Here is a 24688-nt window from a genome sequence, read left to right as displayed (position 1 = left end):
TTAGGCCATCTTCTCTTGCTTCTTTGCCTCTTTTATGCATTTCAATGCTTTCTTTACTTCTACTGTTATGCTTGGTACCAGCTCAGGTGTTTCATTATTTCCATTGGTGAAGTTATTCCTTATATTACTATTGTATAGCACTGTATAGGAATCCTCTGCAATTTTCATCACTTCATCTCTATTGTGGCAAACATCTGTTGGCCCCCTGTTCCAAGTCTCCTTTTCATTAATTTGATGCTTCTTCCTTTCTTAGTGTTCCCTCTGATTGTGTTTATGAATATCTTGGGTTTTTCGTTTATTTATTATTTTGAATAGTTCTTTAAATCTTTAAAACTTTGTTGAATGATCCAACTAGTGTTTTCCTTCAGTTTCACTTGGGTTTTGAATGGCCTTCCTGTACCCAGCTCATCTTAAATCCATAAATCCAACCCTTCTCTCCTCAGTCAACCTCTTTATCCTCTGGCGGCGATGGAGGCGGGGAAGGAGACACCGTAGGCCGCACTTGCGAGGACATACTTAACCGCATCCCGCCTCCCTTCCACGTAGACGCCGCCCTTGCCAAGTACCCCACCAGGAGGGAGCAGTCCTTCAACACGGTGCTCGTGCAAGAGATGTGCCGTTACAACACCCTCATAGCCACTATTACTTCGACTCTGCATGCGGTGCTCAGGGCTCTCGAAGGTAAAAAGACTGTTAACATTTTATTAATTGTTAATTATTTCTCACATCGTTTATCTATTTTCTTATTTCCTTTGCTCACTGAGCTATTTTTCCCTGATGGAGCCCTTGGACTTATAGCATCTTGCTTTTCCAACCAGGATTGTAGCTTAGCTAATAATAATAATAATGATAATGATAATAATAATGATAATGATAATGATAATATTGATGATAATGATATTAATAATGATAATAATAATAATAATAATAATAATAATAATAATAATAATAATAATAATGATAATGATGATATGTGATAAATTGATAATTGTATCATAATAATCTAAGAGCTATAGAATAATATTCGAATATGTATTGAATCAAAACTTTAGAAGTTCGTGAAAGCTCAAATATGTAATATATATGCAGGTACCGAGTGCCTGTCGGAGGAGGTAGAGGAGGTGCTGGTTGGCGTTCGCACTGGCAGAGTGCCCACGATGTGGCGCTCCAAGTCCTACCCCACACTTAAGGGACTGGGGTCCTATATCACTGACCTAGTACACCGGTTGCAGTTTTTACAGGTGATGCAGATAGATGGATAGGTATAGAGAGGAGTCGATAAATAGATATAGGGATGAATTGAAAGATAAGTTAAACTTAGAATTATTTGATAGTTACAAAATGCACTTGGCTATGTATCTTTTGAGTCATGCCATATATATATATATATATATATATATATATATATATATATATATATATATATATATGTATATATATATATATATATATATATATATATATATATATATATATATATATATATGCACATGAATATGTATATATGTGTGCAGTCTGTATATATATATATATATATATATATATATATATATATATATATATATATATATATATATATATATATACTGTGTATATAAGTGTTTATATAATATATATATATATATATATATATATATATATATATATATATACATACATAAATACAGAGAGAAAGCAATTTTAATAAATGTATTTTATCTCTTCCTTCGGGCAGATTATTTATTTATCTACATACAGTATAATATCTTAAATATCTTAGTATTGAAACTACTAGCATAACCCTAAACAGAATTCTACAAAGTTAACGTCAGTGGTACAGAAAACTAGATAACCCACAGCAGTACATGCAATTCCAAATAAACCAGAATGATTCATTAAACTTACGATAACGCATAAAGACATATGAAATTTCTAATGAGCCATAAAGATACATAAAAGATCCAGTGAACCTCAAATGCATATTAACCTTGAAATTGAACCCATTAAAGCTTCAATAAAACATGATACATATAACTCTCAATAAACCACAATGCCCCTCTGAACTGGCGTATACTAAATGAAACCCTATTTTTGCTTGCTGAGTTTTTTCTGATTGTTTATTTCTCTCCATTCTTCATAAAGACATTATGTGTGGGTTTGGGAAATTCTGGTTTGTTTCAGATCGACTAATTCCTGGGTTCTTGCTTAATAAATCTGAGTTTTAGTTTTTTTCTAATCGAAGGTACTTCTCTTTGTGACCTTGTATTTGCTCTCTCTCTCTCTCTCTCTCTCTCTCTCTCTCTCTCTCTCTCTCTCTCTCTCTCTCTCTCTCTCTCTCTCTCTCTCTCCCCCCATGTATATTTAAATATTTGATACAGTATGCATGTGTGTACTTGCACAGTGTATATATACTGTATGTGTGCATGTATGTGTATGAGTGCATTCTTATATATTGTATGTTCGTATTTTATCCTATCCTCCTGTGTGTAGATTTGTCATTTCAGCTATATCGTACTCTATGTATTTGTAATTTGAAAATTGAATTAGTCTTATTAATTGCAGTATAAAGAGTAATTCTTGTAGCAAAATCACCTTATGAAAACTGTAAATAGATACTTCTGAGTGTGGTAGCATCTACAGTCCATCTTATGTGACGCACTGTAGGCATTACTTAAAGGTCTTTGCAATGTCCATTCGGCCTCTAGCTGCACTCATTTTTTAGCCTTCTAATATGGCTCCCTTCCTGCTCCTTTTCTTTAATAACTTTTACTTCACAGTGGAATTAAGGCTTTCACAAACCCTACACCCACCCCAAGTGCACCTGTGTGCTGAAATGCCTCCCTAATCTAAGGCTTAAGGCCATAGACCCAAACTCATAGATCCCATATATACTTTATGCAGAATTGGTTTGAAAACGGCACTCCTCGAGTATTCTGGATCAGTGGATTCTTCTTCACTCAATCGTTCTTGACGGCTGTTCTTCAAAACCACGCTAGAGCCTACACGCTTGCCATCGATCTCTTAGCTTTTCATTATCAGGTAATCGATGCTAATTTAGTAAAGCCATTTTCAAAATGATGTGGTTTAAAACTTTATTATTACCTTCATGTTAAACATGTTTTGTGAAGTGTGAAAAGGAATAAGATTACATGTTATTTCTCCTCCTTTATTTTAGTTTTTTATAATTCATACAGTATATGAAGGATCTATTTTAATGATGTTATTGTTCTCAAAATATTTACTTTTAATTGTTCATTACTTCTATTGTAGTTTATTTACTTCCTTATTTCCTTTCCTCACTGGGCTATTTATTTCCAGTTGAAGCCCTTGGGCTTATAGAATCCTACTTTTCCAACAAGGGTTGTAGCTTAGCTAGTAATGATAATGATAATAATCAGTTAAGATTAATGTTGGATTGCTGTACGTTTCTATAAGGAAAGCCTTGACCTTTTATTGTGTGAGAATTTAACAAAACCAAAAATCATATTACTATATCTCTATTTATTCAAGAAATTTGATGTCTAATGTCTCTTGCTTGAGGGTACACTTGTGCACACTATTCTATCTTATTTTTTTCCTCTTGTTTTGTTAAAGTGTTTATAGTTTATATAGGAGATATTTTTTTAATGTTGCCACTGTTCTTAAAATATTTTATTTTTCCTTTTTTCCTTTCCTCAATGGGCTATTTTCCCTGTTGGAGCCCCTGGGCTTATAGCATCCGGCTTTCCCAACTAGGGTTATAGCTTAGCAAGTAATAATAATAATAATAATAATAATAATGGAAAGGTCACATGCTTCTCTTTTAGTATAAGCTGGATTGATATTAGAAGTACTTTGGCCAATCATGTTTCAACAGATAATTTTAACTAAAGCCTGTGACCCCAAGTGATAATTCGTGTTTTTCTAGCAGTTCAACCAAATTGATTGTCAGCACGAATGACTTTCCAAAGAGTAATATTGCCCTCATGAAATATTCTTTTGAAGGGCTTCAGTAAAAGATTGTGGCAATTATCAAATGTCGTCCTCAGGTACCAAAGAAACCATCTGCTACAGAAAGTTTTGTATAGAGTCGTTATTATAGATCTATTCAGATTTGATATGCCGTGATTTACGTGTCGTTAACTGCAATTTCCTTTCAGTATCTATCTGGAATGAAAGGCAGCGAGGTGTAATTTGACAGAGCAGTAATTTCGCACATGAATTATTTTATTGTGTTCATGAATGAAGCATAGAATGTGTTCTGTTGAATTTAATTTTCTTTATTATAGTGAAATTTCCGAGATACATATTATACAGTGTTGCCAGATATGGGGATTTATCGTTAGATTTAGGGATTTTGGTTGTCTGATGGGGATATTCTGTACAAATTTCTATGAAAAGAAACAAAGATGAGTAAACCTTTATATTGTTGCAGTTAGTTAGCTTGCTCTTATATGAAGTATAGTGAGTAATTTCTATATTAGTGAAACCTACAGGATCGGAAGAAAATATATTTGCGGTAATGGGGATTTTTGGGTTATTTTGGGGATTTTTCATCACGAGTTTTGGGGATTATGAGGCAAACCAATCTGGCAACACTGTACGTAGAGCTCACTATAGAATAATAGACATGAAATTAAAAGCCCATATGTAGAACAATTCATCATCATCTCCTACGCCTATTAATGCAAAGGGCCTCGGTTAGATTTCGTCAGTCATCACTATCTTGAACTTTTAATTCAATACTTCATTCATCATCTCCTACTTCATTCTTCATAGTCCTCAGCCATGTAGGCCTGTGTCTTCCAACTCTTCTAGTGCCTTGTGGAGCCCAGTGAAATGTTTGTGTAACAATTAGAATAAGAATATTAATTGTTAATGGGTAATGTTAAAAAAGTAATAATTACCAAAACAAATGAATAAACATTACAACATTGCAAATTGATATTACTTGTATAAAAAGGAAATGTCTTTTAATAAAATGTAATATAAAAGTAGAACTGATTGTCTAGTATTATTATTATTATTATTATTATTACCAGCTAAGCTACAACCTTATTTGAAAATTCAGGATGCTTTAAGCACAAGGGCTCCAATAAGGAAAAATAGCCAGTGAGGAAAGGAAATAAGGAAATTAATAAATTACAAGAGAAGCAATGAACAATTTAAATGAAAATTTTCTTAAAAAGATACATTGAAATAGATCTTTCATATATAAATCATGAAAAGAGATTTATGTCAGTCTGTTAAAAAAAAAAAAATCAAATTTTCGAATAGAAATCCTAATAATGTATTTGAATCCTCAACAGGTGTGTGACGTAGACGATGATAGCCCCCAACCGGAAGTGGGCACCTACATCCGGGGTCTCTTTTTAGAGGGCGCCCGCTGGGATCCAGAGATGAGTCGCCTGGACGAAGCCCTGCCCAGGAGGTTGCACGAGAATATGCCCCCGGTAAGTGCCTTGCGAGAATATGGCTAAGGTAAGTAAGTAGCGATTGAGAATATTCCTATTGATATTGTATTTGATTTAATAAGAAAGTTGGCTGTATATTGGTAGCTTTTGTATATATATATATATATATATATATATATATATATATACTGTATATATATATATATATATATATATATATATATATATATATATATATATACTGTATATATATATATATATATATATATATATATATGTATATATATATATATATATATATATACACACATTATATATAAACATTATATATATATATATATATATACACATTATATATACATTATATATATATATACACATTATATATATATATATACACACATATATACAGTATATATATATATATATATATATATATATATATAGATAGATAGATAGATATATACACATGTGTGTATCTTTGTGTATATAAGTGTGCATGCATACATGTATATGTAGGCCTGTATATATATATATATATATATATATATATATATATATATACATTATATATAGCGTGTATATATATGCAAATATATGAAGGTTTATATGTATATGTATATATGTGTGTGTGTATATCAATATATATATATATATATATATATATATATATATATATATATATATATATATATATGAATACATACATACATCCACACACATACACCTATCATTTGTCTTTCTAATTGGTATCTGAAAAAAATCTGTACACAATGAAAGGACTTTCAAATACAGCATTTGGTTTAGAAACAATGTAAAATCTATATGATATGACAAAATACCTTTGGAATAATAGCATTTTTAAGATTTTTCAAGTGAATATATTTAAGAACCAAGACTGCAGTTTTAAATGTAATTCAAATGTTCAACTGGACCTTGCGATGTATTGGAAGTTTAATAATTTATCATTATCTATCTATCTATCTATATATATATATGTGTGTGTGTGTGTGTGTGTGTGTGTGTGTGTGTGTGTGTGTGTGTGTGACATCTTAGTGGAGATATGCCCTGGTTCATGGATTGACAAAAGCATCCATAAAAGAAAACAGAAATTATCGACTTAAAGATTTCTGATAAAATAAAATGAAACATTTTTTCATGCAATGATTCTAATGTGATGCCAGAACTTTGAAAAATTGGTTACCCTGACCTTGTGAATAAACTTGTAAGCTTTCAGATGTTAGGAATAAATTGACAAGATTTCAGAGGTTAGGAATAAATTTACAAGCGTATAAAGGTTAGGAATAAACTGTCTAGCTTTCAGAGGTTAGGAATATATTAGCCACTTTTTAGAGGTCAGGAATAAATTTACAAGATTTTAGAAGTTAGTAATAAAATGACAAGTATTTAGAGGTTAAGAATAAACTGGCATGCTTTTGAGGTTAAGAATAAATTGGGCAAGCTTTTAGAGGTTATGAATAAATTCGCAACCTTTTAGGTGCTAGGAATAAATTTTCAAGCTTATAAAGATTGGGAATAAATTGGAAAGATTTCAAAGGTTAGGAATAAATTGACAAGCTTTTAGAGGTTAGTAATATATTAACCAGTTTTTATAGGCTATGAATAAATTTACTAAACTTTAGAGGTTATTAATAAAATGACAAGTACTTAGAGGTGAAGAATAAACTGGCAAGCTTTTAGTGGTTAAGAATAAATTGGCAAGGTTTTTAGATAATAAATAAACAGGCAAGCTTTTCGAGGCTGTGGATAAAGTTTCAAGCTTTAAGATGTTAGGAATAAATTTTCAAGCTTATAAAGGTTAGGAATAAATTTTCAAGCTTATAAAGGTTAGGAATAAATTTTCAAGCTTGTAAAGGTTAGGAATAAATTTTCAAGCTTATAAAGGTTAGGAATAAATTTTCAAGCTTATAAAGGTTATGAATAAATTGGCAAGATTTCAGAGGTTAGAAATGAACTAGCAAGCTATTAAAGGTTAAGAATATATTAGCCAGCTTTTATAGGCAATGAATAAATTCACTAGATTTTAGAGCTTATTAATAAAATGACAAGTATTTAGTGGTTAGGAATTAACTGGCAAGCTTTTAGAGGTTAAGAATAAATTGGTAAGCTTTTTTATAAGGAATAAATTGGCAAGATTTTAGAGGTTAGGAATAAATGTGCAAGCTTTTAGATGTTAGGAATAAATTTTTAAGCCTTTAGAGGTTAGGAATAAATTGGCAAGATTTTAGAGGTTAGGAGTAAACTAGCAAGGAAACGGAGGTTAGGAATAAACAGGCAAGCTTTCAGGGGTTTGGGATAAATTGATAGGCTTTTATGTATTAGGAATAAATTTGCAACCATTTAGATATAAGGAATAAATTTGCAACCATTTATAGATTAGGAATAAATTGAAAAGCATTTAGAGATAAGGTATAAATTGGCAAGCATTTATAGGGTAGGAATAAATTGGCAGACATTTAGAGATTAAACTATAAATTGGCATGGATTTAGTAATTAAAAATAAATTGGCAGACATTTAGAGATTAAGAATAAATTTGCAAGCCTTTAGGGATTAGCGGTAAACTGATAAGGAAACAGAGGTTATGAAGGAATTGGCAAGCGATTAAGGTTTAGGAATAAATTTGCAAGGTTTTAGAGGTTACGAATAAACTGGCAAGTCTTTGGAGGTAAGGAATAAAGTGGCAAGCATTTAGAGGTCAAGAATAAACTGGCAAGCTTCATGGGTTCTAAATAGATTGGCAAGCTTTTGTAGGTAAGAAAGAAACAGGCAAGAAATTGTAAATAAACTGACTAGCTTTTAGAGGTTAGGAATAAACTGGCAAGCATTTAGAGGTAGGAATAAATTGGCAAGGTTTTAGAGGTCGTAAATAAACTGACTAAATTTTAGAGGTTAGGAATAAACTGGCAAGCATTCAGAGGTAGGAAAAAATTGGCAAGGTTTTAGAGGTTGGGAATAAACTGCTAGCTTTAAGAGGCTAGGATTAAACTGGCAAGCATTTAGAACTAGGAATAGATTGGCAAGTTTCAAGTCGTTAGGAATAAGCTGGCAAACATTTAGGGGTTAGAAATAAATTGCCCAGATTTTCGAAGTAAGGAATAAATTGGTACTCTTTTAAGGATATGGAATAAATTGAGAAGCATTTATAAATAGTTAGGAATAAACTGCCAAGCTTTCAGAGGTTAAGAATAAATTGTCATGAATTTTAGATTCACTTGACTGATGTATGACTTTGTGTAGTCCTTATTTACCATTAAAGCTAAGTACTTGAATTATTACAGTTTTTTTATATCTTATTACAACCATATATTTAGATTTACTAGCATAAGTTATAGATTATGTATAAACTAAAGAAAAGGCTATTTTTAAAGATGAAATCCAAACTTTGGTCCTTCTGTTCACGCACACAAATTTCTTGTTTATTAACAAATGTGCCAAAGATTCTCTTTCGAACTTATGTGAATGAAATAAATCTTGAAGATTATGAAATAGAGTAAAATTCTCAGACATTTTGGAAACCTCTCTTACCGAATAGTACATTAGACCTTTCATCTCAGTTTGCAATATATTTTATGTTTATTAAATTTGTGGTTTTATTAATCTAGAATAAGTGCTGATTGGTATGAAAAGAGACCATTTATAGCAGCAATAATATGCTTGGTTTAGTTCAGAAATTATTAAAAAAGATGAAATATTAAATGTATAAATTCAAAGATGACCACTGGAAAGTATTATTGTTATTATTATTATTTTTACTATTATTATTATTATTTTTATTATTAACTAAGCTACAACCCCAGTTCAAAAAACAGGATTCTGTAAGCCCAAAGGCTCCAACGGGGAAAAAATAGCCCAGCGAGGAAAGGAAATAAGGAAATTAATAAACTACAAGAGAAGTAATGAACCATCAAAATAAAACACTCCAAGAACAGTAACAACATTAAAACATCTTTCATATATAAACTATAAAATGAGACTTATGTCACCATCTTCAACATACAAACAATCGCTGTAAGTTTGAACTTTTGGCAGAAGAAGATTGCTTCAGTATTAAGTCATTCTTAAAAGAGACTGACTTTAAACTCTGCACCTCCTCTCCTCCCAGATCTGGCTGAAACCAATGGTACGAGAGGAAATACCCCCAGAGCCCACGTATTCCTGCCCCGTGTACAAAACAAGCGAGCGGAGGGGTAACCTCACCACGACGGGTCACTGCACCAACTACGTCATCTCCGTCAGCATCCCCACTCACCTCCCGCAGGACCACTGGATCCTGAGGGGCGTTGCCCTTCTCTGTTCTCTCTCCGATTAGATAATCTTTTAAAACTCTTCCAGGAATTGTTATTCTATTAAAGATGATTATATTGGGATTGGAGTCTTTACTTTTCCTATAGTGGATTCTGTGTGTTCAGTAAGGTAGAGGTGAGTGGCGCAGTGTGTGTAGGGAGGTTCAAGGAGATACTGGTGAGCATACTTTGTTTGTGTATGGAGCTGTTAATATTGTAGAAAATGTCTGTTCATGAGATTCATTAACGATCCATTGTTTAAAATATTCATGTGGCTATGACTGATATATTTCATTTTTTCTAAGTGATTTTATATAGAATGGTCACAACATATATTTTATATATATATATATATATATATATATATATATATATATATATATTATATATATATATATTACGTTTGTGTGTATGTTTGTATGTATGTAGGTTATGTGTGTTTGTGTGTAAATATGAAGTCGAAAAAGTCCAGTATACATACACCGAATTTCATGATTGAATGTTTTAGTTTTTTTATAAAGCTAATTGTAGGATGTTTACATATAATGCACTTTGAAAGTTATTTGTATTCCCGCCATAATCTATTAAAGGCGGGAGATATTGAATCTGGGGCAGTCTCGCTGGAGCAAGCGTGCCCTCAACATTGTTATTGCATTGCTGCTCACCACGTATTGAATTGTGAATACATAACTATTGCACATTGCTCGTGTTTGAGTATACCCAACCTGCATACATGGCGCAGTGAGTAGGATTGCAGTGAAGCCTTCAAGATGTCGGGTGCAAGATACTCAACAACACCAAGAAGAGGGACCCTTCGACGGGCTGCACGTGGCCGCATCAATGGTGGGAATGAGGACCTTCTGAATGCAATGGCAAACCTTTTCTTGCAGCAGCGACAGAGCAGTGGTGCCCCCTCAGGTATGAGGGCAATTATGCCCGACAAATGTTCGTACGAAATGTCACAAGGAGCATTTAGGAAGTGGCGTAGGTCAATGACAGATTGGTTCCAAATTGGCAGGGTTGCAACTGAAGATGCTGTGCTGAGCATTCGTTTGAACTGCGATGATCAGTTGCAAAGGGCATTGGACGCCTGTTATACGGCCGATGAATGGAAAGCCCTTTCTTTACATCAGGCATTGGATGTCGTCCAAGAAGTGACTCAAAAGTCTGTAAATCGTGCAATTCTGTGGGATAAATTTTTTAGTGCACAGCAAGGGCCTATGGAACCCGCGAAGACATATGTACATCGGTGTCAGGAATTGGGTTTAGATTGTGCTTTCCGCTGCCCTCAGTACCAAAATGACATGAGTGACTATATGCTGACCCACAGGTTAGCCAGTGGTTTAAATAACTGTGGACTGAAACAAGAAATACTCCAGGACTACGAGAAATATAACAGTGTCGCCAAAATTCTACAGAAGTGTGAAATATATGAGGCAGCTGAAAGGGACAGTGGGGCAAACAAATTTAACCAGAAACTCATTACCGCCAAGGTGGGGAAGGAATTGCTGCCCTATAATAGTAATGAAATAGAACATAGTGATGTTGCGGCAGTAAAATCGAACTTTCGTCGACAGAAGGATAGTAAGCTGCTCATGTCAGGTAAGAGATGTGATAATTGTGGGCGCATTCATGAGAAAAATAAATCTAGCTGCTATGCAAATGAAGTGTGTTGCCACAACTGTGGTATAAAGGGTCATTTAGCTAGATATTGCAGAAAAAAACGTGTGAATAACAAGGCAGCAGGCATTGAAGTCGACCATGATGACGACACTATGTCAGTGACGGCATGCACATTAGTGCAACATTGTGGGGTCCAGCAGGTGACAGCATTGTCGGGAAAACTACCGTATGTACGCGTAAAAATTGAACATAAAATGAGACGTGATGTACCAATGTATGAGGCATTTATTGATGCCATTGCCGATACTGGGGCTGAAGTTTGTATTATGGGGGAAAAGGTTTTGCATCAATTAGGACTGAACGTGAAACAGTTGCATCGTTCGAACGCCAGGATCAATCATGCAGCCGAAAAACCCATGAGAGTACTGGGTAGTGTTCGTTGTACAATAACATTATGTAGAAATATTGCTCTAAATATAGAGGTGTTAGTAGTGTGCGGTGTCTCTAGGCTATATCTATCTATAGATGTATGTAAGTGTTTAGGATTAGTGGATGCGAACTTTCCCCATCATGTTAAGGTAGACGGGATATCAGTAAATAATATTGGTAGGGAACGGCCCAATAGTGTGGATGTCAATGACGACACCAGTGATGTGAGCAACAACCATGACGTCATAGAGTTACCGTTCTCCTCTCAGGAGGCCAACGTACCTAAGCTCAAAAGGTGGATTTTGGAGCGTTTCTCTGGTACGGTATTCAATACTAAACGGAATCCTTTACCGGTAATGAAGGGAAAGCCACACCATATCCACCTTCTCCCTGATGCAGTCCCATACGCATGCCATACGCCAATTCCAATTCCCAAACATTGGGAGCAAGAGGTAAAAAAACAGCTGGACGACGATGTAAAACTGGGAATAATCCGCCCCGTTCCTACAGGAACTGCAACCGATTGGTGTGCGCGAATGGTGGTAGTGGCTAAAAGGAATGGAAACCCAAGAAGAACAGTGGATTACCAAAGGCTAAACAAATTTTGCAAAAGAGAAACTCATCACACTTTTGCCCCGTTCGACATGGCATCCGGTGTACCTGTACGTTCATACAAAACTGTAATAGATGCCTATTCTGGTTTTCACCAAGTGGAACTAGATGAAGAAGGTCGGCACCTGACTACCTTCATATCCCCATGGGGTAGGTACCAGTATTGTAGGACCCCAATGGGACATGTCTCTGCTTCGGATGCATACTCAAAGCGCTTTGATGATGTAATAGCGGACATTCCGAGAAAATCTAAATGTGTCGATGATGTTCTCCTTTATGATGATACTGTGGAAGGAGCGTTCTATCATACGATAAGTTTTTTACAAGTATGTGAAGAGAACGGAGTTACCCTCAATCCTGAAAAATTTCAATTTTGCCAACGCGAGGTAGACTTTGTGGGCTTTGAATTAGGTTGGGACAATTTCAAGCCAGGTGAGGAAAAGTTGTCTGCAATCAAGAACTTCCCAATGCCAAATCAACCAACCATCACTGACATAAGATCTTGGTTTGGCCTCGTAAACCAATTGGCCCCATTTGTTGCTACCTCTCAACTAATGGAACCCTTTCGAGACCTCCTAAAAAAGTCTACTAGCCGAAAGGTATACTGGGATGAAATGTTACAGGATGCGTTCGAAAAGACTAAAGAAATTTTATGCAATCTGATTGGGGATGGATTGGCCTACTATGATAAATCCAGGCGAACTGCAGTAATCACTGACTGGTCGCGTGATGGGATGGGATTTCTGGTGTTACAACAACATTGCAGTTGCGAAGAGGATAAAGTCCCATTTTGTTGCAAAGGGGGGTGGAAGCTTGCCCTCTGTGGAAGCAGACATTTAACCTCGGCAGAAGTTAATTATGCAGTCGTTGAAGGAGAGGCTTCCGCCGTGGTATGGTGCTTTCAGAAAGCTAGATTATTCTTACTGGGGTGTCCCAATATTATCCTTGTTACTGACCACCGTCCGCTAGTCAAAGTGTTTGGGGACAGAGAATTGAAAGACATTGCAAATCCTCGTTTGCTTCGATTAAAGGAAAAAACATTACAATACAGTTTCACAGTAAAATACATCCCTGGGAAGAAAAACTCAGCAGCCGATACTCTTTCGAGATATCCAGTAATCAGAAGCCCAATAAATGCGAGTGACCGTGAGATGGGGGAGGAAGTTGAGAGTTCATGTGTTGCAGCACTGATGACGTCATAACCCTCGACTGGAATTCTGTTAAAAGGGCTGCTGAAAGCGATGTGGAATATCAGCTACTAAAGAGTATGGTAGCCGCAGGTTCTTGGCCGGTATCGAGAAATCTAGTCGACTCCAGCATAAAGCCGTATTTTAGTGTACGGGATCGACTTGGCATCGTGGACGAACTGGTGGTGTATTCATACGATGACGGGCACATACGTCTGGCAATACCTGTGTCACTACGAGACCAAGTTGTCTCTAACCTACACTCAGGCCACCAAAGTTCTGATTCAATGATTCGTAGGGCACGACAGGCTGTGTATTGGCCTGGGATGGAGGGTCAACTGAAACTCAAGAGGATGCAGTGCAGAACATGTGACGTCATCGCTCCGTCCCAACAAAGGGAACCGCTCTTGCCTACCCCACCCCCTGAATATCCTTTTCAACAAACGGTCACGGATATGTTTCAAATGTGTGGAAAACAATATCTGGTATATGCAGATAGGCTTACTGGTTGGCTGGAAATTGCCTTCTTTCCAAATGGTGCCACTTCTGCTAAGTTGATTCCCCTCTTCCGACGATACTTCATGCAGTGGGGCGCCCCGGAAGAAATCTCCCTCGATGGTGGCACCAATTTGGTAAGCACTGAGAGGGCTAGTTTCCTACAGAAATGGGGGGTTAGGATGAGAATATCCTCAGCCCATTACCCCCAATCCAACGGAAGGGCAGAGGCAGCAGTACGTACAGCAAAGAGAACCATTCAAGATAACACAAGAAGCGACGGAAGCCTCGACACAGATAGTTTTGCAAGAGCCATTTTGCAATATAGAAATACGCCCCTAAGAGACATCGATAAATCGCCGGCACAGTTAGCCATGGGACGACAACTCAGGGACTCAGTCCCCATGATTAAAAGCTATCATAAGATAACAGAACAGTGGGCAGAAATTATGATAGACAGAGAGGAGAAGATGGGTAAACACCTGAGAAATGTCAAGTTCCGTCATGATTCTAGTGCAAAGAGACTCCGCCCCTTGCAAGCGGGTACCACAGTAGCAGTGCAAAATGTTGTCTCTAAGGCCTGGGATCGTATTGCAAAAGTCGTTGAAATGAAAGGAGACCGCCAATATGTCATAAAACTAGATGGTAGTGGAAGAATATCAACGAGAAACAGAAAACATCTTCGGGAAATAAGAGTGCAGGATTTCCCCCCACCTACTCGTTCACTTTCCCCCGCTGACTCGTGTGCCGACCCCCAACCCAGAAGAGGGACCAGGAAAATAAATCCTCCGAGTTGGCATGAAGACTATATTTTATGATTTTTCAATTATGTACAATTTGGTTTCTCTTTAATTATGCACAATTTGATATATTTTTTTTTTTGTACTGAATATGTGACCAGTTTGTAATAATTTGATAATTTCATGCAACTAAATGTCGTCTTACTTTGCAATGAGCACGTAATCGCGCTCCACTTATATGATTTGAGTTATCTTTTATATAACACCATTTTGTCATCAGTATGCCTTATACTTCTCTTGCTGTATGATTACTTGATAAACCCTCAATTTCATGAAAAATGTAATACATTTATTTTAGAGAGGGGATGTAGGATGTTTACATATAATGCACTTTGAAAGTTACTTGTATTCCCGCCATAATCTATTAAAGGCGGGAGATATTGAATCTGGGGCAGTCTCGCTGGAGCAAGCGTGCCCTCAACATTGTTATTGCATTGCTGCTCACCACGTATTGAATTGTGAATACATAACTATTGCACATTGCTCGTGTTTGAGTATACCCAACCTGCATACACTAATATTATGCATACACACACACACACACATATATATATATATATATATATATATATATATATATATATATATATATATATATACAAATATGTATGTATTATATACATATAATGTATATGTTTGCGTGTTTCTCTTATACACTTAGCCTTCCATGTTAAATGCTCATACATAACTTCTTTCAGTTTTTTCACAAACTCTCTTCAACCATTCTTCGCTTAATTGTGTTCTATGTCACGTTATGAATGACAGAAAGAAAATCGTTTAGAGAGTACCCCCCCCCCAAAAAAAAAAATATATATATATATATATATATATATATATATATATATATATATATATATATATATATATATATATATATATATTCGAATCAAGCTTTGTATCTTATAGATCATTAGTACTTGTTTGCTAGTTTGCACCAGATTGGTCTATTCCGTAACTTACAATAGATTTTTTTTTCCTTGACCCTAGTCAACAACGTTCAAGAAATAACAGTAGATTGGTCTTTCAATGGGCAATTGACTATTCTGTATCTTACAATAGATTCTCATATGAAAAATTCACATTCGTACAATAGATTACTTTTTTTTCTTGGTGATTTATCATAATTTTGACCTCCTTGAATAGAACCCTTCATTACAGTGTCATTTTCAGGCATAAATCGTTTCGTAACGGCTTCAAATCAGTTTTCTAAAAGGACTGAGTTTTATATTTATCACCAAATGGCAAGTCACGCGTAAGGGAATTATTACTTACTCGTCTTTTAAATTGTAGCATTCATTCGCCCAGTCGCAACACCCACTGATTATTTTCTTAAACCCGTTCCCTCTTCCTTTCTTATACTAGATTCTATAGAAAAAAAAAGTGAAATTACTGACAAAACCTTTACATTCTGCATTCACAAGTAACGGACTCGTGAAGCGAGAAATACAATGACACTTCCACGGTCTAGGCATATCTTAACCGTGGATACTTCTAAATTCTAAAAGCATATCGTGTCGGTTATTTAACGTCATTTGACCTTTAAGAATTGTTGTATCTGACCCACTAGCATAGTCGATTCAGTTCCTTAAACTACAAAATTATTAAGAAATCAAGTTAACCTACAAGAAAATATTTATACAGTCTCAATTTCATTACGAAGAGACATGAAAAAACGAAATAAGTTCAGTTGCCTTCCACCCGCCCTTTACGCATGCGCAGACAGATCGCCTTCACAATGGCGATTTTTTTGTGAGATGAACTCACGCTGACATTTTACCTACTGAGGTTCTTCTTGAATTGACCTTGCTAGTTGATAGACATACATTTGACCTGGAAGTGACCCAAGAAAGCATGGATTACAAGGATTACTTAACCTTGGGAATTTTAGCTATCAGCTGGATTTTTATTTGCGAGGGTGTTATCATCTCTCGGGGATACCAGAGGGTAAGTTTTATATATATATATATATATATATATATATATATATATATATATATATATATATATATATATATATATATATATATGTGTGTGTGTGTGTGTGTGTGTGTGTGTGTGTGTGTGTGTGTGTGTGTGTGTGTGTGTGTGTGTGTGTGTTTGTGTGTGTGTGTGTGTCAAGCGTTGCATATTCATCTTGTGTAATCTACCAAGCAACATAACTACAGAGGTAAAGAAACATAACTTGATTATTGTGCGTTTCTTAATACTAAATCTTTGTGGATAAAAAATATATCCTGTTAATATTGCTGATCCAAGAGTAACCTCACTCTACTAGCCAAAGTGTGTTTGATCTTTCTGACTGGAAATAGCTGTGAGAATATTTCCTTAAAAGAGAAGATATGTTTGAAAGAGTAAACTTGGTGAATTGGTGTCAAATGATAGGGAGTGAAGAAAATACCATTGCTTGAAATAGTACGATAATTCATATACGTATATTGTCACATAGAATTTTTATAAAATTGGGTAAGCCTAATTTTCGATGGTAATTCTTCGAGAAGTATGTTTGTATAGACTATAGCTTTAGATTCTCCTCTTTAATTATTAATTAATAATTAATCTTTATGGTAGTTTTATCGCATCTTCCTGATTACTAGAAATTTTTATTATATTAAACAACATTTTCAAGTTTAAACAGATTTGTGAGATAGGCAACCTAAAAAAAACATTTCTGAAATCTGTATTTGTTTACCTACGTATTTTTTTTTCCATCACTGTTTTGGAATTATTTCCATGGTTTTTTTGTTTCGATTTCTAAAAATTTTATGCAAATATTTTAATAGCATATTTATTTCTTAAACTTTGTGCCATTGTAAATATATTATATGTTTTGAAGCCTACAAGAAAAGGAAAAGGTGTTGAATATATTCCCTCTGAGGCATACAAGTAAATTAAAAGGTGTTAAATATATTCCCTTTGGAGCCTACAAAAAAATGAAAAGGTATTGAATATATATTCCCTTTGGAGCCTACAACAAATGAAAAGGTTTTAAATATATATTCCCTTTGGAGCTTACAAGAAAATGAAAATTTTAAAATATATATTCCCTTTGGAGCCTACAAGAAAGGGAAAAGGTTTTAAATAAATATTTCCTTTGGAGCCTACAAGAAAAGGAAAAAGTTTTAAATAAATATTTCCTTTGGAGCCTACAAGAAAATGAAAAGGTGTTAACACTTTTTCATTTAAAAGTCTTCAAAGCGTACATGAAGATTTATTTACTAAAATATAAAATTGATTAGACTTAAAATTATTTTTAACCACTTGTTAAAGTATGGAAAGCCTCATTTCTAATGAATCCTCACTTTTTAAAATATACATTCTACACAGATCACTAGGAAACCTTTCATTCCTCGTCGATCCTCACGTACTGAAACCATCATTCCTCGTGGATCCTTATGACTTCAAACCCACATTCCTCAAGTAGCCTTACGTTTTGAAACCTTCATTCTTCATGAAACTTATGTTTTGAACCCAGTATTCTTCGTATTTATTTATTTATTTATTTATTTATGTGTAAATCACATTCTTCACAGATCCTTAAATTTCTAAACTCATTTTTCATGAATCTTACCCTTTTGAAATTTACATGTTTCACGGGCATCTATGTTTCGAAACACACATTCCTAGTGGAGCATAATTTTTTAAAGCCTCTTTCCTCATACTTTTTAAACCCTCATTCCTTATGGAGCCTCACTATTCAACACTCACAACATGCTTAACGGATCCTTGTTTTGACAGAGACGAGCGGTGAAATCTAACTGAGGACCTTTGCGCCAATAGGCGTAGGAGGAGATGATGATGATGATTACTCGTTAGTTCTCACTTTTTTAAATATGTAATCTCCGTGGTTCTTCCCGTTTTTTAAACATCATTCCTCATGAATCCTACCTTTTTAAAATTATTTTTTTATAGATCCTTGCGTTTTGAAACACTAATTTCTCATGAATTCTACATTTTTAAAACTTTTAAAACTTACATTTCTTACGTATTCTTACTTATTTTAAACCCACATTCTTCATGGATAATCACTTTATTGAATCCACATACTTCATGGATTCTTACGTTTCGAAACTTATTCCAAATGGATCTTCCAATTTTCAAAACTGACATTCTTTACATACCCTCATATTCTGTAACCAGCATTCTTTGCAGATGCCTTTTGCTACGAAAACTTACATTGCTCATGGGTCATCAATTTTTAAAATCCACATTCAACACAAACCTACACATTTGAAAATCCTCATTCCCCATTTCAAACTCCCATTCTTTGCAGGTCCAATATGTATTGAAAGCGCTCATTCCTCACGGATTCTCATAGATCCTCAAACTTTCAAAACCACACTAATCACAAATCATTACGTTTCAAAACCCACATTCCTTGCTGATCTTCACACTTTAAAACTCTTTCCCCAGACATCCTCACATTTTGAAACTCATATTCCTTAAGATATCCTCTCTCCTTCGAATCCTGCAGAGCATCCTGCCGAAGACATCCCTTTCATGCAGCTCTTCAACGAATCCTCTGCCTTCCAATATGTCCACTTCAGACTTGTTTTATAGCTCCATACTGTGCTCCAAAGAAAACTGCTCTGCCTTCTGCATCGTTGGTAAGTGAAGATACATATCCGTCACTCCAAGGACACTCCAAAATCAAACCATTGTTCTCTAGTCTTGGGTAATCCCATAGCCTCTGTACCATGGTCCCCCACTGTCTTGTATTAGTTCTCTTGTTTAAGGGTACACCCAGGCACGCTATTCTATCTTATTTCTTGTCCTCTTAATTTTTAAGGCTTTATAGTTTGTATTTAAAAGATCTATTTTAATATTTTTACTGTTCTTAAAATATTTTATTACAATTTTTTATTACTTGTCTTGTAGTTTATTTATTTCCATATATCCTTCTCTCACTGGGACATTTTCCCTGTTGGAGTCCTTGGGCTTATAATATCCTGCTTTTCCAACTAGGGTTGTAGCTTAGCTAGTAATAATAATAATAATAATAATAATGATAATAATAATAATAATGCGAAACCGCCACTTTCCTTATTAACATAAGTAAATTGTGCACATTTACATAGCTATGTGGCGTAAAAACAGTCCATCATGCGATATTTAAGTACAGAAGTATAGCATCCTTCCTCTTTCAGAATATAAGTACGATGAAGTAATAGAATAAAAACGTTTCACCATCTCTCAACAGATTTTCAAAACAATTTGCAACCTGTTTGAGATGCATCGGTTCATTTTCCTAGAATCTACTAATTCACTTTAGTTTTGCTATTAATGGTCATTGGTGAATTGAAGAGTTGTGGTTTCCCAGATGTTAGAGAACATCTTCAGTGGTACTCATTCATCCAAGAACTAGAATTCACAGATGTAGTTTTATTGGGTTATGGAGATAACCATAGAATTAAGAAGGTCAAAAGTTAGCTTTAAAACTGTTCGAGAGTTTGAGAGAAGGAGTAGCTGAAAACGAAATGCCATTTTCACATAAACAAAGCTAAACCAATTGGAAGATCGCTTTACTAAGGTTATTGTCATTATTTACGAATCACAGATATCCATATGGAACGAAACTAAGGTAAATGAACTAAAGAAAAACTATATTGTGGTAGCCTATTGGAAACGTCCCTGCCTGGTGATCGCCAAACTGGAGTTCGAGTCCCGCTCAAACTCGTTAGTTTCTTTAGTGTCTGCAGCCTAACCATCCATTTGAGCTAAGGATGGGGAGTTTGAGGGAGCCTATAGGTCTATCTGCTGAGTCATCAGCAGCAATTGCCTGGCCCTCCCTATTCCTAGCTTGGGTGGAGAGGGGCTTGGGCGCTGATCATATGTATATGGTCAGTCTCTAAGGCATTGTCCTGCTTGCTAGGGTAATGTCACTGCCCCTTACCTCTGCCATTTAAGAGCGACCTTTAAACCTTTAAATGAGTTTTATCACTGAAGTTTTCCTCTCCTCCAGACACAGACTGTCTCCTGCTCGACCTGGTGGTGTCTCCGGGAGAACTAACTGCAACAGTTACTAGCGAGACCATCCTATGCTACGTTCCTATCAGCACCACAGGAACTACGACGACGGACCTTTTGAGGGGCAAGGCTGTGACACCACAGGAATCCTGGGGTGGCACGTACGCTGCTGTGGAGACTGTGGTAAGGGAAAAAAGAAACATAATGAAAATACCTTCGTATGCAGTGCACTTAAGGTCAGACTTTAGCAGTGTTAATATGTTCTTTTTATTGTACTCTTTAATAAGCTCTTCTATAAGGATACTCCAAAATCAAACCATTGTTCTTTAGTCTTGGGTAGTTTCATAGCCTCTGCACCACGGTCTTCCACTGTTTTGGGGTAGAGTTCCTTTGCTTGAGGGTACACGCAGGCACACTATTCTATTTTATTTCGCGTCCTCATATTTTTTCAAGTTTTTATATTTGAATCATGAGAGATATGTTTTAATTGTTCATCATTTCTCTTGTAGTTTAATTCCTTGTTTCCTTTCTTCACTGGGCTATTTTTCTCTGTTGGAGCCCTTGGGATTAAAGCGTCCTGCTTTTTCAGTTATGATTGTAGCTTACCCAATAATAATAATAATAATAATAATAATTATAATAATAATAATAATAATAATAATAATAATAATAATAATAAATATGGTTTGGACACTGAACCAATCTGCTCGTGAGACTTATAAATTGTACCCTTCCCTGAACTAGATTGATAAAAACAAGAAAATTTCTAGTCTTGAACAATGAATAATTAAAAACATTATCAAGTTTTGAAACCTTAATCCCTGCGTGACCATGTCGAATAAAATGGGTCTGCTCGTTTTTTTTTTTTTTTTTTTTTTTTTTTTTTTTTTTTTTTTATAAATTGAATGGGGTACACCCATTTGCTATCTCCAAGGGCTATCTAAAAGATTAATGTTTTCAAATGTCGTGTGTCGCTATGATCAGCTATACTAGAACCAGTAACAATCGGTTTCCAAGTACATGTAGTCTTTTATTTACGATGGAGTTGCGTAACGAAGAGCTCCTCGTAAGACCCAAGTCAAAGATGACTTAGCCTACCGTGGAGTTATAAAGAAGGATGATAACTTAACCATGCTGAGAAATTCACAAGGGGTTTTTTATGTCCTTTTATCCACAGGGTATAATAAAATCTTAGGATTAGATATGAACAATACGCGTAAAATACTCTGAACGAACAAGGTAAAACGACAGTGGAGGTCCTGTAGAGAGTGGGGTTCCCCTGCTGTATAGGACCGGAAAAACAGCTGTCAAAGTAAAGTAAGTAAAAGATCATTCTTAAACATTCAAAAGATCGGAACTACTTTAACTAAACCAACAAGATAAAATGACAGTGGAGGTCCTGTAGAGAGTGGGGTTCCCCTGCTGTATGGGACCAGAAAAGCAGCCATCAAAGTAAAGTAAGTAAATAATGAGGATAACTTACTTCCGCCAGGTGACCGGAGCCCGGTGTGAAAAAGTAGCAGAAGATTGTTTCTGCACAATCGACAGTCTGTGGCCCTCCGTCGTGGTGAATATGGGTATATTGGCAAAGAAGTCTGTAGCCAAAGTGGTGGTCACGATGTCGTCCTTCTACCCAGATTACTTCTCGCCTGTTGAAGTTCGCGTAAGTTTTCTTTTCGTGATTAAAGATAACGATAATGAGTGTTATCTTTTGTTTTACGCTTTTGTTTAATGATGATGTGATTTGTTATTGTATTTACAAGGAGTAATGAATAATGGTTTGCTTTTTTCTCTCGTTTTATTGTTATTTACATCATTTACTAGGTTTATCATTGTAGACGCCAATTACATTTTAATTTGTCTTTTCCTTTACTCTTAGTTTTAGGGAAAATATGTAATGAAATTTGCTGCTATTTTCGGAAAATTTTCAAGACTGAAAACTTCTACAATGTGAGATTTGAGGTTCTCTGTTAGCTTCTTTTTATGAATGAAGGCAAAGAGTACATTTTCTTTAATAGTTATTGTGTAGACGATTCAGCAAACGTTTGAACAATTAAAAGAAAGAAACGACGTGCAAATTGCTGAATTTTTTTGTAGACGATACGTTCACTATGTCATGCAACTATGACGTTCAACTTTTACTCTTTCTATAAACCAGACCGTTAGGTCTGTATATATATATATATATATATATATATATATATATATATATATATATATATATTTATTTATATATATATATATACTGTATATACTGTATGTATGTATGTGTATATGTATGTATATATATATATATATATATATATATATATATATATATATATATATATATATATATGTGTGTGTGTGTGTGTGTGTGTGTGTGTGTGTGTAATTCGAGAGAGAGAGAGAGAGAGAGAGAGAGAGAGAGAGAGAGAGAGAGAGAGAGAGAGAGAGAGGGGGGGGACATTTACATCTCTCAAGCATAGTCAATAAATATTATTAGTTAATTGAACCTAAAATAGAAGAGGTCTCTCTCTCTCTCTCTCTCTCTCTCTCTCTCTCTCTCTCTCTCTCTCTCTCTCTTTACACACACATATTACTAAACACTGGACTCCCCATTCCAGGTTGGGTTTTCTGGAACACGAGACGACGCACTCTTGACAAATTACTCTGGAACTCCCAATTATGGGGAACGGCTCGTCCTGGAAGGAGACCAGAGTCTGTTGGGGATGTACGTTTCGATCTTCAGGAACGTCCCCAGTCCAAATAGCCTTTGTTTTTGTCTAATGGAGGCCTACGGTGCTTAAGGCTCTCGATTCACGGATATTATTATTATTATTATTATTATTATTATTATTATTATTATTATTATTATTATTACAAGCTAAAATACAACCCTAGTTAGGAAAGCAGGATGCTGTAAGCCCAAGGGCTCCAACATGGAAAATAACCCAGTGAGGAAAGGAAATACGGAAAAACTACAAGAAGTTTAAGAACAATAACAGCATTAAAATAAATATTTCATATATAAACTATAAAAACTTGAAAATAACAAGAGGAATAGAAACAAGATAGAAGTGTGCCCGAGTGTACCCTCAAGGAAGAGAAGTCTAACCCAAGACAGTGGAAGACCATGGTACAGAGGCTATGGCACTACCAAAAACACTATCAAGATCGTCACAAAGTATGGGAAAGATAATGCTTTGTTTATTTATTTATTTTTATTAATGAGTGGTGATACCTTAACGTGGTGAAAGGGTTTGTGTGTCGCTATGATCAGTAAAGCTGTACTAGTCAGGGCCACCCGTACTAGTTTGGTTTGATGTGAGCGATCAGACTTAAGTCTCCCACCATCACTAATCCTCAGTGGCCATCGTAGTGATGAAATGGCCAAATCCCAGACATGAATAAGAACATGTCTGAGGCCTTTGTCCTGCAATAGCCTAGAAACGGCTGTATTTGTTGTCTTGTGTGTGTGTGTGTATATATATATATATATATATATATATATATATATATATATATGTGTGTGTGTGTGTATGTGTATGTATACAGTATATATATATATATATATATATATATATATATATATGTGTGTGTGTGTGTATGTGTATATATATATATATATATATATATATATATATATAGATGGATAGATAGATAAATATACACGAGTATATAATTATTCATTTTCATCTTTGGCCTGGTTTTTTGCTAAAAAGGATTTTCAAGGACAAGCCGACCATAGATCTAATGTCTGAAATATAATGTCTGAAATGTTACCAGATACTTAATAGATTACAACACATTGACTAAGTCTATCACTTTACGTTTACAATAATACATGAATGTAGGTGTTTCAGTATCTAAACCGATACTGGGATGCTTATTTTTTCAGAAGAGTAAATAAAAAAATTTT

The 24688-nt window shown here is 35.0% G+C and overlaps 3 protein-coding genes across 3 annotated transcripts in view; all 3 read left to right on the top strand.

Annotated features, from left to right (window-relative positions):
• LOC137652936 (dynein axonemal heavy chain 7-like) overlaps positions 1 to 9755 on the top strand; it is a 170904-nt gene extending 161149 nt beyond the window's left edge. The window contains exons 77-81 of the mRNA XM_068386330.1: positions 444 to 681; positions 1090 to 1241; positions 2881 to 3018; positions 5268 to 5411; positions 9497 to 9755. Coding sequence (XP_068242431.1) covers positions 444 to 681; positions 1090 to 1241; positions 2881 to 3018; positions 5268 to 5411; positions 9497 to 9703 — 879 coding nt within the window. The 3' untranslated portion in view covers positions 9704 to 9755. The remainder of the gene's footprint in view (positions 1 to 443; positions 682 to 1089; positions 1242 to 2880; positions 3019 to 5267; positions 5412 to 9496) is intronic.
• Positions 9756 to 10447: 692 nt separating this feature from the next.
• On the top strand, positions 10448 to 12984 carry LOC137652935 (uncharacterized). Its single transcript, XM_068386329.1, has 3 exons — positions 10448 to 11170; positions 11255 to 12773; positions 12965 to 12984. The coding sequence occupies exons 1-3, from the start codon at positions 10448 to 10450 to the stop codon at positions 12982 to 12984; spliced, it is 2262 nt and encodes a 753-aa protein (XP_068242430.1).
• A 3690-nt stretch (positions 12985 to 16674) lies between these two features.
• On the top strand, positions 16675 to 23576 carry LOC137652934 (uncharacterized). The gene is made up of 5 exons (XM_068386328.1): positions 16675 to 16767; positions 19295 to 19427; positions 20783 to 20970; positions 22280 to 22450; positions 23394 to 23576. The coding sequence occupies exons 1-5, from the start codon at positions 16675 to 16677 to the stop codon at positions 23574 to 23576; spliced, it is 768 nt and encodes a 255-aa protein (XP_068242429.1).
• The last annotated feature ends 1112 nt before the right edge of the window (positions 23577 to 24688 follow it).

The sequence above is a fragment of the Palaemon carinicauda genome, chromosome 14 (genome assembly GCF_036898095.1).
Source record: "Palaemon carinicauda isolate YSFRI2023 chromosome 14, ASM3689809v2, whole genome shotgun sequence".
Classification (NCBI taxonomy): domain Eukaryota; kingdom Metazoa; phylum Arthropoda; class Malacostraca; order Decapoda; family Palaemonidae; genus Palaemon; species Palaemon carinicauda.
This window is presented reverse-complemented; position numbering and strand designations above follow the sequence as displayed.

Bases quoted from the DNA above. Each gene is read 5' to 3' on its own strand.
- LOC137652935 (XM_068386329.1), top strand. From the start codon at position 10,448: ATGTCGGGTGCAAGATACTCAACAACACCAAGAAGAGGGACCCTTCGA. The intron at 11,171-11,254 runs GTGGGGAAGGAA...TTTCGTCGACAG, and splicing joins AGAAACTCATTACCGCCAAG to AAGGATAGTAAGCTGCTCAT. The intron at 12,774-12,964 runs GTGAGGAAAAGT...GAAATGTTACAG, and splicing joins TTGGGACAATTTCAAGCCAG to GATGCGTTCGAAAAGACTAA.
- LOC137652934 (XM_068386328.1), top strand. From the start codon at position 16,675: ATGGATTACAAGGATTACTTAACCTTGGGAATTTTAGCTATCAGCTGG. The intron at 20,971-22,279 runs GTAAGGGAAAAA...TACTTCCGCCAG, and splicing joins ACGCTGCTGTGGAGACTGTG to GTGACCGGAGCCCGGTGTGA. The intron at 22,451-23,393 runs GTAAGTTTTCTT...TCCCCATTCCAG, and splicing joins TCTCGCCTGTTGAAGTTCGC to GTTGGGTTTTCTGGAACACG.